This window comes from Schistocerca americana, chromosome 9 (assembly GCF_021461395.2).
Source record: "Schistocerca americana isolate TAMUIC-IGC-003095 chromosome 9, iqSchAmer2.1, whole genome shotgun sequence".
Lineage (NCBI taxonomy): Eukaryota > Metazoa > Arthropoda > Insecta > Orthoptera > Acrididae > Schistocerca > Schistocerca americana.
In genome coordinates, this window is record NC_060127.1 from 165369090 (window position 1) to 165389975 (window position 20886).

Genomic DNA, 20886 nt, shown 5'->3' on the forward strand with positions numbered 1-20886 from the left:
GGAAGGCGTTGTTTTCCTGCTTCTCGATAACGCCGTTAGGTGACGCACGAGGTAGCTGGAGAGAAGGGTATAAATGCGCTGCTGGGGTAATGAGGCATCGCATTTCCGGCACTGGCTTCGCGGTCTGCCTCACAGAGGGCAGCACGCATGCGCGAGACGTATAGAATCAAACTCTTATTACGCAAGCGTCAGATAACATTTTTGATATTAATTAATTTTATACTTTACTATTGTAAGTTAATTACAGTATCCAGCATGACTACGTTTTACATTCTACCACAGAGCCTTATAAACTGACCAACAAATCTCGTATGAACATCTGTAGGAAAGGTTCTATTATTACAGAAACTGTAATGGTCACATGCTACTCCCCCTCCCTCTCTTGTGCCTTCTTTCAGTGTCTCTGCGCTCCCTCCTGCCCTGTCTTCCCTTTTCCTCTCCCGCCCTATGTGTCTCCTGCCTCTTCGTGCACCCACGGTTGCCCCTCCTCTCTTCATCCCGCCACTTCCCCAGCTGCCCCATGCTCTCCCCTCCTTTTCCATCCTCTCTGACCTTTCCCTCGGCAGGTCCCGCCTGGTAGTTTTATTCTTCGTCGTGTGTGCTCCAAGTGGGTTTTAAGTGTGTTGTTTCGGAGTGTTTTTAATACTGTGGCCAACTTTTAACCTGTGCATGCGCATCCAGTGTCTTCTCTGTGTTTTAAGAATCGCCAACTGTGTTTTTTAACTTTCTGGTGACTTTTTTAACTGTCCCCAATGAACGTCTACATGTCAGTGTATTTTTACCTCCATTTTCTCCCCTTACTCTGTTTTATGTTCCCCTTTTTTACCTCCTTACTAACCTTTCCCTCGGCAGGTCCCGCCTGGTAGTTTTATTCTTCGTCGTGTGTGCTCCAAGTGGGTTTTAAGTGTGTTGTTCGGAGTGTTTTTAATACTGTGGCCAACTTTTAACCTGTGCATGCGCATCCAGTGTCTTCTCTGTGTTTTAAGAATCGCCAACTGTGTTTTTTAACTTTCTGGTGACTTTTTTAACTGTCCCCAATGAACGTCTACATGTCAGTGTATTTTTACCTCCATTTTCTCCCCTTACTCTGTTTTATGTTCCCCTTTTTTACCTCCTTATGTATGTATTATTTTATTCTTGTTTTAGTTGTCATGTCACTCGGCTGAAGAGCGGCGGATTGTGCTGCTGACAGCCCTCCTCTGCCCATATGGGGCAGGGGCATGAAATCACAATAAGAAAAAAAAAATGGTCACATGCATTATGAATTATTGTAAACCTAATATAGGCTGGAAGCCTTCGAAGTATGCCCTATTTTTTAGATACAGTTGATCGTTCAGTAAATTGCTTCTATCTGTAATTAGGTGTGCATAAATTTGTAGTTCCTCAAGCGTGTCGAGTCTATAGCCCTTAACTTCATGTTGTAGCAGCTCTGTCACGTAAAGGTTTAGGTGAATGAGCCACTTGCACTTGATGTTCCGCAAAGGCTGACCCCCGTGTTCCTACGCCCATTATTGGAAGATGTTCTTTAAGCCTCACTGCTTTAGCTCTGCCTGTTTTACCTATGACATGGGCAAACATCACACTTAATCTTATACACGCCTGATTTCGCTGACTTATCACAGTCTTTCTCAAGGGTATGAACCAAATTTCGCTTTAAACTATTACTCGTCGAGAAGGAAATTTTCAAAACCTGAATTTTTCAGCAGGAGCCCTATCTTATAGGAGACATTACCCATATAAGGAAACGACAACCATTTCTCGGTCTGATCTTGGGTTTGAGTATTTGTGTTTACAAAATTCGTTGTCCTTTTTCGCGTTTTCTTATGATATAATTGCCTCACTATCTTTGGATCATAGCCATTATTCTGTGCAATACTCTCGAGAATTTGTAATTCTTTTTCGAGGTTGACATCTGACAACGGAATAGAAATCGCCCGATGGATACTAGAATAGGAAAACGCCATTTTATGCGCTTGGGAGTGGGTTGAATCGGCTGGGATGATGATGTCTGAATAAGTTGCCTTCCGGAATATGTTGAACTCTTATTTCAGCATCTTTAATAGTCAATGTTAAATCAAGATAATTTAGTAATCTATCAGCTCATTCCATTTCTTGTGTGAAATTTATTTTTTCATGTAGACTGTTAAACGTTGCGAAAATTTGCTTTATTCCTTCTAGAGAGTTATTAACCAGTAGAAGAATGTCATCCACGTATTTCCCATAAAAGATGATGATGTTCACTAACTCACTAATTCCGGGTAATTTTGGAAAAAAACCAATTCCAGAGAATTTATAAAAATTTCAGACATGATACATGCAAGTGGACTCCCCACAGCTAGGCCACATGGCTGTGAATATAACTAATAATAATGTTAAAAATTATGGAATTCCGTATTAATTTTGGTATTATATGAAACACTACAAACCGTCTGTGAACTGTTTAGATTAAATGTGTCGTACATATATATGTCGTATTTTACTTTATTTTAGTTCACATCTTTTGTTGTACTTTCTCGCATTTAAAGTTAGCAGTTTTTCACACAGTTGCTCTTCCTCTTTATTACGGCTTGTCATGGGATAAGTATGCATTTTTCATTTGATGTGGTTGCTTCTTGCCACTGAGTATGCTTTGTAATAGTATGACAGAGTACATAGTTATTGTGCTAGATACTACCATGCAACAAAAATATTCTCCATCGAAAGGAATAATTGTACATGGGATTGTGGTTTAGAGAGAAAGAAGAGAGAAAAACAAAGTACACGCTAACGAGATGACATTTTTGAGAAACAGTATTGGAGTGACAAAGACAGACAGGTTATAGAACCCAGTACGTTGTCCTCGATGGTGAGTGTCAATCGGAGGTAAGGTCCGCTGTTGTTTTCTATTTACGTAAATGATCTTTTGGATAGGGTGGATAGCAATGTGCGGCTGTTTGCTGATGATGCTGTGGTGTACGGGAAGGTTTCGTCGTTGAGTAACTGTAGGAGGATACAAGATGACTTGGACAGGATTTGTGATTGGTGTAAAGAATGGCAGCTAACTCTAAATGTAGATAAATGTAAATTAATGCAGATGAATAGGAAAAAGAATCCCGTAATGTTTGAATACTCCATTAGTAGTGTAGCACTTGACACAGTCACGTCGATTAAATATTTGGGCGTAACATTGCAGAGCGATATGAAGTGGGACAAGCATGTAACGGCAGTTGTGGGGAAGGCGGATAGTCGTCTTCGGTTCATTGGTAGAAGTTTGGGAAAGAAGACCGCTTATAAAACACTAATACGACCTATTCTTGAGTACTGCTCGATCGTTTGGGATCCCTATCAGGTCGGATTGAGGGAGGACATAGAAGCAATTCAGAGGCGGGCTGCTAGATTTGTTACTGGTAGGTTTGATCATCACGCGAGTGTTACGAAAATGCATTAGGAACTCGGGTGGGAATCTCTAGAGGAAAGGAAGCTTCCTTTTCGTGAATCGCTAGTGAGGAAATTTAGAGAACCCGCATTTGAGGCTGACTGCAGTACAATTTTACTGCCGCCAACTTACATTTCGCGGAAAGACCACAAAGATAAGAAAGATTAGGGCTCGTACAGAGGCATACAGGCAGTCACTTTTCCCTCGTTTTGTTTGGGAGTGGAACAGGGAGAGATGATGCTAGTTGTGGTACGAGGTACCCTCCGCCACGCACCGTATGGTGGATTACGGAGTATGTATGTAGATGTAGAAGAAATGAGAGGATCAGAGAGCTAATTACAGGAGGATATAGAGAAATCAAAGCTGAGATGGTATGGATACGTTACGAAAATAGGAGGAGGAGAGCATACCCTGAAGGATACACGAGATGAAATTGAAAGGAGAGGGATCAAGAGGAAGACCGAGAGACAGATGGCTGAAAGGACGTGCTTCCACGGTACTGAATGTAAACTAAATTTAATAAATACGATATCGCACTGCCCTGTGTTCTTCAGAAGTACGATGCAATTAATGAATCATTAATTAAAAACTTCCGGGCTGAATTGCCGTGGTCCATATATAAAACTACTTCTCCTTCCTGGCGTTGCGAACAGCTTTCAAGAGAAATGGGTACACTGACAAGGAAATAGATCGAGCACTCCGCCCTAGAAGAAAAGTGTCCGAAAATACACGACAACAACAACCGGCGGCTGGAAAAGTTTTTCTTCCATTTATTCATAACATCACGGACCGTATTGGTAAAGTTTTGGCCAAGTTTCAAGTGGAGACAATCTTTCGACCTACCAAGAAAATTTTTGAAAGTTTAAGATCGGTGAAAGACGCACGATACCCCTTAGCCACCCCAGGTGTGTATAGAATTCCGTGTAGCTGTGGCATGGTTTATATTGGAACGACTAAAAGGAGTGTTAATACCCGCCTAACGGAACACAAAAGGAACTGTAGACTGGGACAGATTGACAAATCAGCTGTAGCGGAACACGTTTTCAAAGACGGTGATCACGAAATAAAATTTAGTGAGACAAACGTGATAGCCAGGACCTCACATTATTATACTCGCATGTATAGAGAAGCTATAGAGATCTACAAACACGGAAATAATTTTAATAGAAAAGAAGAAGGATTATAACTAGACAAGGTATGGCGGTCGACTTTGTACCAACGAAGTGACAATCGATTACCTGTAATCGAGAGAGATGGCACTAGCCAGAGATAGTTTTAAAGTCGAAAGCACGTGACGAGTGAGGGCGCCATCTAAGCGCTCTATATAAGCGGGACCTCCAGCGCATAGCAGCCAGTCGCCGACTCACCTCAGATGACGTTGCCCGCAGTAGGCAACGAAACGTCAGGAAGGTGAAGAAGTTTTATATATGGACCACGGCAAGTCAGCCTGGAAGTTTTAATTTATGAAGACGCCGGCCGTGAATGCTTACATGTTACAGTGCATGAATGTCCGAAGGAACAGGCACTGCGGCGTTACGAAATACATTAAATGTGTCAGCAGCTGCGAATATCGGTAACCATCAGGTGTATAATCGAATGACGACAGTGAAAGTTTGTACCATACTGGGACTCTAACCCCATTCCCTGCTTCAGAATAAATTCTAAATGTTTCAGTATTAACAACAAGAAAGGAAGTTTAAGGTTATGTGATCCTATGAGCACGGGCCCTATGAACCTGTGTCCGCAAATGCAGCGTTGGCATGGTAGGTGGAGCTGACGGATGAAAATTCCTCTGACCACGTGCCGTGGGTTCCTCGTGTGTTGCAGGCTGTGTGATTGACACGCAGTGTACTGTAAGCAGCAGAATCGTCCGATATTCACGACTGGAACAAACCGAGATCTTGTTTGTGTAGGGTCAAAAAGATGGAAACGGCCGAGAGGCGGTACGGCTATACCAAAAATGTCTTCAGACACCAATCACATCACACAACATTTCAAGCACTTTTTGAGCGTGTGTATGACCGTGGGCCCTTTCAGACAGGCGAACGTGCAGGGAGAATGAGGACTGTGCGTACACCAGAATCGGAGGAGCGGATTCTACGGGATAGAGATGGGCAAACTCGTTCATCCTCGGGAACTAGTCCACTGCTGATCGTTCTTTTTTGGGAACCGTTCATTTTTACTCGTCCACCGTTCATTTGTGCTTGCTATGTGGTTCTTATGAAAAACTGAAAACCAGTAGTGTAGGTGACTGAAGGATGGAGGGCGCCAAGAGGGGACACTTGCCTCCCCCCTCGAGTATAGAGTTTTTATTCATTACAGAATTCTTACTCACTTTCAGAAGTAATTTCTGTGATACTGCAGAACCTCTCGTTTAGCCAACTGTAGCTTTGTGTGGCTGACCGCACGGAAATAATACAGGGTGGCGCACGGAAAACCGGCCCCGAGTACAGACTGCTCGCCAATTACGGACCATGTGTTGCCCGTTGCGAGCAGATACAACAAACAGACAAACATGTAATAATCAGGCTGTGGAGAAATAACAAGCTATGCAAGCAACAATGGCGAAACAATCGATGACGATGTGTAGAGAGCTGGAGAAGAGAACATGAAAATCTCGCGCGACGCGCATAGGCTGTAGCTCATGCAGTCTTGTAAACCTGTTGGTGGCTGTTTCCCGACTTTATAGACCACAAGTGTCTTCTATGAAATTCTTTGACTTGCACTACATAGCTATGCTACGTTGTAAACAATAATCGTTTACACCCTATATATACTTCATGTTGTCTCTGAGTTCGTAGGCGAAGTAGAGACTTTATGGATGCATAAAATAAAATGTGGTTTTCTCGTCATACTTGCGTCACACGCTTCGTAAAAATTATGTTTTTATGTTGCATTATTAAAGTTAATGCAGCAATAATAATAATAATAATAATAATAATAATTAAGTTCACAGTAGTAAAGTTTTTGGTTTGAAAGCTCCTTCTGAACAAATGTTTTTGAGATAATAAGTAAATACGATTTTACGGCAATCTATGTCTTTTGAAATGGAGAGGCACCGCTTTTCCTACTGAGCCAAAATGACCCACAATCCACTTTTTTTTTTTTCAAAGAAACCAAACTAGCAGGTAATGCAAATTGGAAACAACCAAACTCAAAAATAATTAGAGCCTTCCCAAATGTAAAGTTCCGTATATGAAAGATACACGAAAATCTTTTTATATGAATTTTCTTACACTAAAAATTAGGCAAATTATTGAAAGTTAGTTGCTAAATCAAATCGATGAAACCAAAAAATATATGAGTAACAAAAAAAACTTGCCTTGATATAAGTATGTTTTCTGCTGTCCATCGATGTAATGAAGTGAGCTGATATGCCCTTTTGTTACCTGAAATGACGTTCCTATTAGATACAACGTAATTTTTATGTAATTTACGTAACTATAAAATACTTTTTAATTACCGGTCGTGGACGCTGAATAGCCAGAGCCAAGTGCAAGAACAGTTTGGAACACATGTAAAATGGGCGAGCGCAGTGAACGAAACGAACAACTGGATACTGAACTAACTAGGAGCAGTCGGCAGTGGAACCGAGACAGGTGGTCATGCGAAGAACGACGAGTGCGGCCGAGGGAGACCGAGACCGAGACGAGCACGCGACCGAGGCTGGAACGAGAACTGCCGAAGTGACCGCCGCGACCGAAGTGAACTAGTGAACTATGAACCGATCGTTCCTTGGAATTCGTTCCTCGGTCCTTTCGTTCGTCTTGGTGAACCGTTCCTTTGCACCCGTTCGTTCTTGAACTACCCATCTCTACTACAGGATACCTGACGGATCCTAACACAAGCTCCAGGCAAGTGACCCGTTAAGCCAAAGGGCGATCAAGTGTGTCCTTCATGACAGCCGCTACTATGACTATCCCCTGCAACGAGTGCAAGGATTATCAGCAATCAATTTTCCTGTACAGAAAGGATTTTGTGGATGTTTCTTGCACCAGACCATCACAATCGTGGTATTTCTGTCAGCAGTCCTCTTTACCGTCGAAGCAACCTTTACAGGAACTGGCATCACCAATCTGCATAATCGTCGTATGTTCAAAATTGTGTGAATTCCCAAGGGACCAAACGGCGGAGGTCATCGGTCCCTAGACTTACACACTACTTAAAGTAACTTAAACTAAGAACAACACACACGCGCATTCCCGAGGGAGGACTCGAACCTCCGGCGGCAGTGGCCGCGCAATCCGTGACATTGCACCTCTAACCGCGCGGCTACCCCGCGCGACAATCGTCGTATATTGTGACGTGGATGTTATGATCTCTCTCTCTCTCTCTCTCTCTCTCTCTGTCTCTGTCTCTGTCTCTGTCTCTGTCTCTGTCTCTGTCTCTGTCTCTGTCTCTCTCTCTCCCTCTCTCTGTCTCTGTCTCTCTCTCTCCCTCCTTCCATCCCTCCCCGTGTGTGTGTGTGTGTGTGTGTGTGTGTGTGTGTGTGTGTGTGTGCTGAGAGAGAGAGAGCGATTAAAATAAATATATTTAAAAAATAAACAATTTTTTTCAGCCTTCAGTTGCAAGGTAATTTTTACTCGTTTACCTAGGTTTCGATTCCAGTAATGGAATCTTCTTCAGAACAAAAAATTAAATTATCTTGAGAGCCAAACACTGGCCATGTCACAGATTAAAAATTAAAACAATAAAGACGCACAATCATAAGATTGTCTGTCAATATTAAAACCATTAAGGCGAACGTAGACGGAGCTACGCCGGCCAGAAATCTTATGCGTCTTTATTGTTTTAATTTTTAATCTGTGACATGGCCAGTGTTTGGCTCTCAAAATAATTTATTTTTTGTTCTGAAGAAGATTCCATTACTGGAATCGAAACCTAGGTAAACGAGTAAAAATTACCTTGCAACTGAAGGCTGGAAAAAAATTGTTTATTTTCTATACATATACGGTTGCTGACGCGCTGCGTGATGTTAAAGATTTGTAAAAATGTATTTAACACAGTGACTGTGCTCTCTAAAAATTTTTACTGCACAATTGCGTGTCGTCTTTTGTTTTGCTTTCCTGCGTTGCTGATGTCAAATACTTCCATATTTGACGATCTGAACGGCTTAACAATTTTTATATTTCAGAGACAAACTGCAGCTTGTTGGCAGCGACAACTGTACATTCAGTGAGGACCAGAAAGCTCTGGGTAAAGACGATTTCACTAAAATTCCAAATGGTGTGAATGGTGTTGAAGACAGGATGTCGGTAGTGTGGGAGAAGGGTGTGCACTCTGGCGTAATGGACGTAAGACGTTTTGTTGCTGTCACCAGCACAAATGCTGCAAAAATATTTAACATTTATCCTAAGAAGGTGAGAGTCCGTCTTCTACACAACATAGACTGTAGAATAGGTATTGACTTATAAAAGCAGTAACTTTAATTCCCTCTCATAATTTTTCGCTTTAAACAAATATCTTACACGTAAAACAATACGTTTTTAATTTCTCATTGAACATTTAATATAGGGATGTATCGCTGTTGGTTCTGATGCTGACATTGTTGTTTGGGATCCAGCGAAGACAAGAGTTATTTCTGCTAAAACTCATAATCAGGCTGTTGAATTCAACATTTTTGAGGTACGTATATATTCATAACACCATACATGAGCTAAATGATTAAATGCGTTGCAGATCTTACCTTACATGATGATATAAAATTATCGTAAGTTGTCTCTGGTGTTAAAGCGATGATTAAGAGATAGTCTTCCCAGAAACTACTTGGAAAACGGGGTGCTAAAGGTTTATCTTGTTGTTACAAGCAGCGTTGTGACTGAATAGGTGCTGGAGACGCGCCTATGGGTTATGGAGAGTTCCCAGCTGGGTAACGAGCTCTAGAAAATTCCACTTGAACATTTCTCGCCTTTGTAGAGCAGTGAGTAGCTTATTCCATCTGTAACTGCTTAAATTTCAGCATCGATCTCCAGAACTAAGGGTATTTTATTTATTTATTCATTTTACGTTTCATGGATCCATGTTGTAAAGATATCCCTTGGACATGAACTTGTTACACATGACAGATACATAATACATTTACGTTTCATGGATCCATGTTGACAGAGTATCACTTGCACATGAACATGTTACACATTGCAGATACATTATACGTTATCAGAGGGGTAGAGGTAACATCTCGATGGATAATGGAGGAATTAAGTGAGTCGATTGAAACTACAAGTTTTCTGTTGGAAGAGTATCACTTGCACATGAACATGTTACACATTGCAGATACATTATACGTTATCGGAGGGGTAGAGGTAACAACTCGATGGATAATGGAGGCATTAAGTGTGTCAATTGAAACTACAAGTTTGCTGTTATCACCCACAATTTCTTTTATTTGTATTACATGATTCAGAGATTTAAACCTTAATCAATAGGTGGATTTATATGAATGAGTGGTACATGTGTCCGTTGTGTGTACGAATTTGTGATAGGCTTTGGCACTGTCTAGTTGCAGAAGACAAAATTTTTAAACTGAGACCTTTTCTTGCTTTCAGTCTATTCCTTTTTCAGGGTACACACACACACACACACACACACACACACACACACACACACACACACACACACGCTGTGTGGCCACATTGTGCCCTCTGACTAGGCTGTGCAACTCATCTGGGGTGTGAGGGGATTGTGTCAAGTGGAGGGGAGAGGTTGGGAAAAGTGGGATGGAGAGCCAGCATGTGCACATCAAACAGAAGTGCTGCATGAGCACCACACTGGGTGGTCTCGTGTGTCGTGTAGTGATGTGAAAGGGGGGTTTGGAAAGGGTAGACAGAACAAAGGAAGGGGAGACTATGGGCAAGAGAGTTGGCTGCAGGATGGTTGAAGTCAGGGCCTTGGGACAGGGTGATGGTGAAAGTGGGGTGGGGTCTACCAGAGATTTCGGCCAGAAGGATTACAGGAAAGAAAGATGAGTTGCAAGGCCAATTCCACCTATGTAGCTCAAAAAAGCTGGTATTGGGAGGAAGGATCCAGATGGCTAGGTTTGTGAAGCAGCGATTGAAACTGAGCATATTGCGCTGAGCAGTGTGTTACACTAGTGGGTGGTCATCTTTGCCCTTTGCCACTGTTCAGCAGTGGCTGTTCATTCAGATGGACAGCTGTCTGGTGACCATGCCCACATTTAGTGTTCTGCAGAAGTTGCAACACAGCTGATATATCACATGAATGCCTCCACAGGTGGCCCTCCTCTGCTCCTCTGATAGCACAGAATACGAAGAGTCAGTACCAGGACAGCAGAGGAACGTTTAGAGTGGGGCTATCTGACAGGTATTTCACTTGGCTCCTGCTCAGTGGTATGACCAATTTGGCAAGCATTTGGGAATAAATGTGGGTTAAGGATGGACACGATATTTGCAGACTGGGTGAGCAACTGAATACAACTTTGGAAGTTATTGGAAGGACTGTGGGTAGAATGATCCTCGTTTGTGGGCAGAATGATAAATACTTGCAGCCCTGGTGAATAAGATGCAATGTGCAAATATGCAAATGTTGCAGTATCGATATCGGTTATTGAAGCAGATGTTCCTTTGCAGTGGTTCTTGGGAGTGGTCAGACGATGTAATGATACGGTGCAGGATATCCATCTGCAGGCTAGGTTTGGGGGTTGGTGCCTGTCTCAGAAGGCTTTCATAAGATCCTCAGCTTACTGAGCAAGGGGTTTCTCGACACTGCAAATGCGCCATCCATGGTTGGCCAAATCATTTGGGAGTGGTTCCGTTGGTGCAGTATTTGAAGTGACAAGAAATCTCTTGCTGAATTTGCTTACTAAGATCTTCACAGACAGGCACTACCCCCAAACTTCCCACACCGTATCCTCAACACCTCTAATCCTCAGACCAGTTACAAAGGAGAACCCTCCTCATCACCCAGTGTCATCATGTACTGGAACAACTAGACCATATACTTTGCCAGGACTTCAACTATTTATCTTTGTGACCATTTATCACTTCCAAAGTTCTTGGAGAAAGTACAGCTGAACTTAATCTCTAACCTTTCTCTCTCCCTCTCCCTCTCCCTCTCCCTCTCCCTCTCCCTCTCCCTCTCCCTCTCCCTCTCCCTCTCCCTCTCCCTCTCCCCCTCCCTCTCGCTCTCCCTCTCCCTCTCCCTCTCCCTCTCCCTCTCCCTCTCCCTCTCCCTCTCCCTCTCCCTCCCCCTCCCTCCCTCTCTCTCTAAGTGGTGATGATGGGCAGATGAGGGGGGAGGGGATGAGATTGCACTTTCTGTCCTTTGTATACGCAGTTACTAGCAAACCTAGCAATGCTTTTCAATTGTCAAATACATGTAGGAACTGGATGTACTTTCCTCACCCCCTCTTTCAGTCCACCTCTTCTTCCCCCTCTCTCTCTGTCCATCTCCTCCTCCTCATCCCCTCTCTCTCTGTACATCACCTCCTCCCCCTATCTCTCTACTCATCTCCTCCTCCCCTGTATGTCCGTTTCCTCTTCCCCCTCCCCCCCCCCCTCTGTCCACTTTCTTTTCCCACTCTACCACCATGAGTCTTTCTTATTCACTTTGCAAGCAAGACCTTGACTGGGAACTGGAGTCGCTTAAAATGAATGATTAAATCGGTTTTGATCGTTGGTATCTGAAGTATGAGAGAGACTCCAGCTGCTGGATGTTTGAGTACAGTAGCTTCAATGACAATATCTCACATATTTTTAGTTTGTGAATGGGCATGATTATAAAGTTTTGCATTTACAGATAATATTCTGATCATAAGCCGAAAACCTACAAACAAAACTTTCTTATTTTGTGTAAAATCGATAGTGAGGAAGAAAACAAAACAGCGCATTGTTATGTATACAGTTTTTTAATTATGTAGAAGGAGAAAGAACATATATGTGGGAGAAACAATTTGAATCAAATATTGTTGAAACCAGTAGCTCTAAAAATGCTTTCACAATCAAATATTTTCATACAACATTCCACCCCACCTCCTTCACCTCCGCAGAGAAAAAAAAAGTGCAAGGTGTTTCTTTTTTATTTCTAACAGAGAAGTGAAATATCAATTTTCATAGATCTAGCTTTAAACTACTTTAGTAGTCTTTAATAATCATTTATTTCCACTATTTTAGCCCCTTAGGGCTTGAATCTCAAGAAATACTGATACGCATATTTCTTTATTTCTGGCCAAGAAACCATATATCTATTTTGGTAGGTCTACCTTCAAAATTGCCTTAATAGCGACCGGTTTTCGAAATACATTTTATCCCCTATTTCTTCACCCTAGGGACGGAATTTCAAAAAATCCCTTCTTAAAACGACGCCTATAGTATAAGAACAACACTCTCTGCAAATTTCAAGTTTCTATCGCTAGTGGTTCCGGCGGCCGAGTAATAAGTCAATCAATTTGGATATGGTCTTTTATATGTAGATATTACTTTTATATCTCCACTTTACAAGGCACTGTGCAGTGTACAGTAGAAATAGCTTTACTAAATTTGTTTGACATATTTAAGTCCCTAATGAAATGAAATGAGGGGACTATCAGTGCCCTAATGCCTCTATTGTGTGTTCTAACTCCTCTCACTTGTTAGTATAACTTGATGATCCCTACAAAAGCTATACTCGAGCTATAATTTTACACAGCACGCGTTTATGATAGTACCTCTGTTATGCTTTGATGTGGACTACACTAACCTGTCACAAGAGACACTGATCAGCCAGAACTTTATGACCAGGCGATAGCAGCACTGCCTGGCGAGGTGGCTGCATGTAGCATCAGTGAGCGCGCTGTTCGTCTGTAGGATGGGCGAGGCGCGCCATCTGTCTTGAGTTTCACCCGATAAGTCCGGCACCGCCACATTCTGTCCTCGGTGAAACTCGGGCAGATGGCGCGCCTCGCCCATTCCACATACGGACAGCACGCTCACTGATGCTACATGCAGCCACCTCGCCAGGCAGTGCTGCTATCGCCTGGTCATAACGTTCTGCCTGATCAGTATCTCCTGTGACAGGTTAGTGTAGTCCACATCAAAGCATAACAGAGGTACTTAAATAATTTAAATGAAAATTGTTGAAATAATTGTATTACTATCATAAATGCGTGCTGTGTAAAATTATAGCTCGAGTATAGCTTTTGTAGGGATCGTGAAGTTACGCTAAGAGGAATTTACGGGAATTAGGTGACTTGTGGGGTCACTCCTGTGACCTACCAGAGCCTCACTGCTTCCACGCCACGACGCGTCGCCGCTGTTATCCATACCAAAGGTGGACATACCGTCTATTAAGTTGTTGTTGTTGTTGTGGTCTTCAGTCCTGAGACTCCTTTGATGCAGCTCTCAATGCTACTCTATGCCGTGCAAGCTTCTTCATCTCCCAGTACTTACTGCAAACTACATGCTCCTGAATCAGCTTAGTGTATTCATCTCTCGGTCTCCTTCTGCGATTTTTACCCTCCACGCTGCCCTCCAATACTAAATTGGTGATCCGTTGATGCCTCAGAACATGTCCTACCAACCGATTCCTTCTTCTAGTCAAGTTGTGCCACAAACTCCTCTCCTCCCCAATCCTATTCAATACCTCCTCATTAGTTATGTGATCTACCCATCTAATCTTCAGCATCCTTCTGTAGCACCACATTTCGAAAGCTTCTATTCTCTTCTTGTCCAAACTATTTATCGTCCACGTTTCACTTCCATACATGTCTACACTCCATACAAATACTTTCAGAAACGACTTCCTCACACTTAAATCTATACTCGATGTTAACAAATTTCTCTTCTCCAGAAACGCTTTCCTTGCCATTGCCAGTCCACATTTCATATCCTCTCTACTTCGAACATCATCAGTTATTTTGCTCCTCAAATAGCAAAACTCCTTTACTACTTTAACTGTCTCATTTCCTAATCTAATTCCCTCAGCATGACACGACTTAATCCGACTACATTCCATTATGAAAAATGGCTCTGAGCACTATGGGACTTAACATCTGAGGTCATCAGTCCCCTAGAACTTAGAACTACTTAAACCTAACTAACCTAAGGACATCAAACACATCCAGGCCCGAGGCAGGATTCGAACCTGCGACCGTAGCGGTCTCGCGGTTCCAGACTGTAGCGCCTAGAACTGCTCGGCCATCCCGGCCGGCATTCCATTATCCTCGTTTTGCTTTTGTTGATGTTCATCTTATATCCTCCTTTCAAGACACTGTCCATTCCGTTCAACTCCTCTTCCAAGTCCTTTGCTGTCTCTGACAGAATTACAATGTCATCGGCGAACCTCAAAGTTTTAATTTCTTCTCCATGGACTTTAATACCTACTCCGAATTTTTGCTTTGTTTCCTTTACTGTTTGCTCAATATACAGTAGGTGCTCGTAATGTTCTGGCTGATCAGTGTACTGACAAATCTTTGTACTCCTGCAATTTCATCCATAGAGATGACTTTATATGGACTCCAGACACTGAAACAATTCTCTAGAATAGAAATATATATGAATATCCAACATCAACAAATTAGCGGTTAAAACAGTTTCTTGAATTATAATATTGAAACAGTTCTGGTTGACTGTGAAAATAGCAGATACAGAGTCCCAGAAGTAGTCTCTTTCCAAGAAAGCAGCGATCCTCACACGGTACTAGGAAGTAAGAGCTGACATCAGTAAAAGGGGTCGTAACCGGAAGAATAAGTTTAAGGGTAGAATTCTGGTGAAGTGCATTGCACCTCTTAGGGAAAAGTTGACTCCAGACTCAAGACTGTATTAGTCATTGGAATAACACTTCTCATCAGCGTTGAGATCTTGTGAGAGAGCCTGGCTTTTTTCTCAAATTCGGAAAGAATACGGAATAGCCCCAATACCACTACTATTTTTGGTGTTAATTAACCGTCATCAGTGCCGACTATTCCTTCTGTACCATTTCTTTTCACTAATTATGATTTGACTGTAGCCATGTATGCCGCCATGACATTGAGTACTGTTGTTCTTCATACATGCAGTATGTTGAGGATTGTGAAGCTAATGAACATTTTGACCTCATTTAGCCACAACGTGTGTCTGGCACGTTTCACAGAAGAGGAAGTAATATACTGCCTGTTGCGCTGCTGATCACTTAGCGCCATCATCACATATTTAGAGAAAACTGATCATTATGTTGTTTCATTAATATAATAACGGTATAGGCTATCGACTTCTTTTAATCACAGAACGTGAAATTCATGCAATTTTGTCATATGATGACATGGTTGGAGACCGCCGCTGTTATTTGAAGACAAATGTTGATGCTGTTGGGATAGCAATAAAAAAAGGAATAACTTTATAATTAATGTAACAGTATCAACTCAAAAAAAATCAATGTCTCTGTACTAGCGTAAAATGCATTTCAGTTGCGTAAGTGAAAATATGATCCTTTCCAAACATAGGACATCTTCAAATGTTACGATATATCATAGCATCTCTGTTACTCGTATGTTTGTAAGCTCTTTGTTTGTATCTAAACATGTGGTACGTGGTAGAAATCTTCTCTGTGACAAATCTAAAGTGTTCAGTGAGAAAAAATTTACGTGTGCAACAATAAGAATGCAGTGGGAATGTATTCACATCTGTTGGACGAATGTTATGAAAACAAACACTCCAAACCGACATCTCACGTAAGTCACATGCAACGAAAATCTGTAACGCAATCATCTGTGTGTGGAGTGCTTATAATTATGTGTTATGTATATTTTAGGACAATTAATCTGTAAAAAAACACGCCACATGTTATAAGGAAAGCGTGTAAACCGTCGGAAGATGAATCACAACGATTCGAAACCGGTAACGGTACCCTTTGAATAAAGGAACTGAAAGTAAATTTGTGGCTCGTTGCTGTCCCAAAAACCATCAACATGAAATTCAATCTAAGACAAAAAGCGACACATCGCGATGGAATTATCGGGAAATCGGTAGGTGTGATGTACATCTATAAAGAAATGATTACAATTTCAGAAAAATTGTACGGTTTATTCGAGAGAAAAAGCTTCCACCTCTGGACCTTATGTAAGCAGTTATTCGACTTGGTACTGATTGAGAGAGTTGTTGCATGTCCTGAACGATACCGTGAAAAATTCTATCCAACTCGAGCGTTAGATCGTGAAAATCAGGAGCGCATTGGATGGCCCTCCCGTTAATGCTGTAGACGTTTTGAGTTGGTGAGAAACCTGGTGACCTCGCTAGCGGAGGTAGGGTTTGGCAAGCATGAAAACAAGCACCTGAAACTACACCTACATCTACATACATACTCCGCAATCCACCATACGGTGCGTGGCGGAGGGTACCTAGTACCACAACTATCATTTTCTCTCCCACTCCCAAACAGAACGAAGGAAAAATGACTGCCTATATGCCTCTGTACGAGCCCTAATCTCTCTGATTTTATCTTTGTGGTCTTTCCGCGAAATGTAAGTTGGCGGCAGCAAAACTGTACTGCAGTCAGCCTCAAATGCTGGTTCTCTAAGTTTCCTCAGTAGCAATTCTCGAAAAGAACGCCTCGTTTCCTCTAGAGACTCCCACCCGAGTTCCTGAAGCATTTCCGTAACACTCGCGTGATCATCAAACCTATCAGTAACAAATCTAGCAGCCCGCCTCTGAATTGCTTCTATGTCCTCCCTCAATCCGACCTGATAGGGATCCCAAACGCTAGAGCAGTACTCAAGAATATGTCGTATTAGTGTTTTATAAGCGGTCTCCTTTACAGATGAACCTCATCTTCCCAAAATTCTACCAGTGAACCGAAGACGACCATCCACCTTCCCCACAAGTGCCATTACATGCTTGTCCCACTTCATATCGCTCTGCAATGTTACGCCCAAATATTTAATCGACGTGACTGTGTCAAGAGCTACACTACAAATGGAGTAGTCAAATATTACAGGATTCTTTTTCCTATTCATCTGCATTATTTTACATTTATCTATATTTAGAGTTAGCTGCCATTCTTTACACCAATCACAAATCCTGTCCAAGTCATCTTGTATACTCCTACAGTCACTCAACGACGACACCTTCCCGTACGCCACAGCATCATGAGCAAACAGCCGCACATTGCTATCCACCCTATCCAAAAGATCATTTATGTAGATAGAAAACAACAGCGGACCTACCACACTTCTCTGGGGCACTCCAGATGATACCCTCACCTCCGATGAACACTCACCATCGAGGACAACGTACTGGGTTCTATTACTTACGAAGTCTTCGAGCCACTCACATACTTGGGAACCAATACCATATGCTCGTACCTCAGTTAGGAGTCTGCAGTGGGGCATCGAGTCAAACGCTTTCCGGAAGTCAAGGAATATGGCATCTGTCTGATACCCTTCATCCATGGTTCGCAAGATATCATGTGAAAAAAGGGCGAGTTGCGTTTCGCAGGAGCGATGCTTTCTAAAGCCGTGCTGATGCATGGACAGCAACTTCTCTGTCTCAAGGAAATTCACTATATTCGAACTGAGAATATGTTCGAGAATCCTGCAACAAACCGATGTTAAGGATATTCGTCTGTAATTTTGAGGATCTGTCCTTCTATCCTTCTTATATACAGGCGTCACCTGTGCTTTTTTCCAGTCGCTAGGGGCTTTACGTTGGGCAAGAGATTCGCGATAAATTCAAGCGAAGTAAGGAGCCAATGCAGTAGAGTACTCTCTGTAAAACCGAATTGGAATCCCATCAGGACCTGGCGATTTATTTATTTTCAACCTATTCAGCTGCTTCACAACCCCAGGGATGTCTATCACTATGTCCTCCATACGGGAATCTGTACGAGACTCGAACGGCGGTATGTTTGTACGATCCTCCTGCGTGAAAGATTTCTCAAATGCTAAATGTAAAATTTCAGCTTTCGTTTTGCTGTCTTCCGTTTCCAGGCCAGACTGATCAGTGAGTGACTGGATGGAAGCCTTCGACCCGCTTACCGAGACCAGAATTTCCTTGGGTTTTCAGCAAGGCCTTTGCTAAGGTATGACGGTGGTAGTGGTTGAATGCCTCGCGCATCGCTCTTTTTACAGCAGCACGAATCTCTACTAACTTTTGCATGTCCTCATTCTCCCGATCTTTCTTGTACCGCGAGTGCAACTGTCTTTGCTTCCTGAGCATTCTCCGAATTGCGCTGTTAAACCACGGTAGGTCTTTTCCGTCCGTAACCCACTTTTTCGGCGCATACTTGTCCAATGCGTCATTTACAATGTGTTTAAAATCTATCCATAATTCTTCCACGTCCGTCGTACCAGAAGTAAATGAAGTCGATTCATTTACTAAGTCGGATGCTAACGACTGCTTATCTGCTCTTTCAAGTAAGAATACTTTCCTAGCCTTCTTGACCGTCTTTTTAACTTTCGTAATCATAGTCGTAATGAAACATCATGATCACTAATCCCTGTCCCAACACTGACACCGTCGATGAGGTCTGGTTTGTTCGTGGTTACCAGATCTAAAATATTTCCATTACGCGTTGGCTCGTCGTGTGTGGGCGAGCATTGTCTTGCGAAACATAACACCTTGCCATGAAGGACAACAAACCAGGGTGCAGAATATCTCGACATACTGTCGTGCTGTAAGAGCGACGCGGATGACAAACAAAGGGATCCTGCTATGAAATCGAATGACACTCCAGGTCATCGCTTCTGGTTGTCAGGTCGCATGGCGGGTGGACAGTCAGCGTGGAATCCAACGGCTGTCCAGGGCAGCTTGAGAGCTCAGTTGGAAGCGGGAGTCATCCCTGAACACAGTTCTACTCCAGTCGATGAGATTTCAGAGCGAAGGCGTGTCCAGAGACTGCAGAGTCACTGGTGGGATACCATACTGCCTGTAGCCCACTGTACCGCCCGACAAGGAGTAATGGTCCGGGGTGTCATTTCATTTCATAGGAGGACACCTCTAGTTGTCATCTACATCTACATCTACATCTACATCCACATCCATACTCCGCAAGCCACCTGGCGGTGTGTGGCGGAGGGTACCTTGAGTACCTCTATCGGTTCTCCCTTCTATTCCAGTGTCGTATTGTTCGTGGAAAGAAGGATTGTCGGTATGCCGCTGTGTGGGCTCTAATCTCTCTGATTTTATCCTCATGGCCTCTTCGCGAGATATACGTAGGAGGGAGCAATATACCGCTTGACTCCTCGGTGAAGGTATCTTCTCGAAACTTCAACAAAAGCCCGTACCGAGCTACTGAGCGTCTCTCCTGCAGAGTCTACCACTGGAGTTTATCTATCATCTCCGTAACGCTTTCGCGATTACTAAATGATCCTGTAACGAAGCGCGCTGCTCTCCGTTGGATCTTCTCTATCTCTTCTATCAACCCTATCTGGTACGGATCCCACACTGCTGAGAAGTATTCAAGCAGTGGGCGAACAAGCGTACTGTAACCTACTTCCTTTGTTTTCGGATTGCATTCCCTTAGGATTCTTCCAATGAATCTGTCTAGCATCTGCTTTACCGACGATCAACTTGATATGATCATTTCATTTTAAATCACTCCTGATGCGTACTCCCAGATAATATATGGAATTAACTGCTTCCAGTTGCTGACCTGCTATATTGTAGCTAAATGATAAGGGATCTTTCTTTCTATGTATTCGCAGCACATTACACTTGTCCACATTGTGATTCAATTGCCGTTCCCTGCACCATGCGTCAATTCGCTGCAGATCCTCCTGCATTTCAGTACAATTTTCAATTGTTACAACCTCTCGATATACCACAGCATCATCCGCAAAAAGCCTCAGTGAACTTCCGATGTCAACCACAAGGTCATTTATGTATATTGTGAATAGCAACGGTCCTACGACACTCCCCTGCGGCACACCTGAAATCACTCTTACTTCGGAAGACTTCTCTCCATTGAGAATGACATGCTGCGTTCTATTATCTAGGAACTCTTCAATCCAATCACACAATTGTTCTGATAGTCCATATGCTCTTACTTTGTTCATTAAACGACTGTGGGGAACTGTATCGAACGCCTTGCGGAAGTCAAGAAACACGGCATCTGCCTGTGAGCCCGTGTCTACGGCCCTCTGAGCCTCTGCGACACCCTTATAGCACAGCTCCGTTTGTCCTTTATGGCAAGTCGTCCGGGGCTTACATTTCACAAGATAATGCCCGCCTGCACACGATGGGTGTTTCTACTGCCTGGCCCGGGTTCGATTCCCGGCGGGGTCAGGGATTTTCTCTGCCTCGTGATGACTGGGTGTTGTGTGATGTCCTTAGGTTAGTTAGGTTCACGTAGTTCTACGTTCTAGGGGACTGATGACCTCAGTTGTTAAGTCCCATAGTGCTCAGAGCCATTCTACTGCCTGTGTTTCTGTTTCCAAACCCTACCTCGGCCAGCACGGCCGCCGGCCCTTTCCCCATTGCTAACGTTTGGAGCATTACGGGCAGCGCAGCGCCCTCCAACCAGCTCTGCATTCTGACGATCTAACGCACCAGTCGGACAGAATTTGG

At 43.0% G+C, this 20886-nt stretch overlaps 1 protein-coding gene across 2 annotated transcripts in view; it reads left to right on the forward strand.

Annotated features, from left to right (window-relative positions):
• Positions 1 to 20886, forward strand: part of LOC124551042 (dihydropyrimidinase-like) — an 86860-nt gene that overhangs the window by 53524 nt on the left and 12450 nt on the right. For both annotated transcript variants that reach the window (XM_047125904.1, XM_047125905.1), the window contains exons 9-10: positions 8550 to 8775; positions 8930 to 9040. In XM_047125904.1, coding sequence (XP_046981860.1) covers positions 8550 to 8775; positions 8930 to 9040 — 337 coding nt within the window. The remainder of the gene's footprint in view (positions 1 to 8549; positions 8776 to 8929; positions 9041 to 20886) is intronic.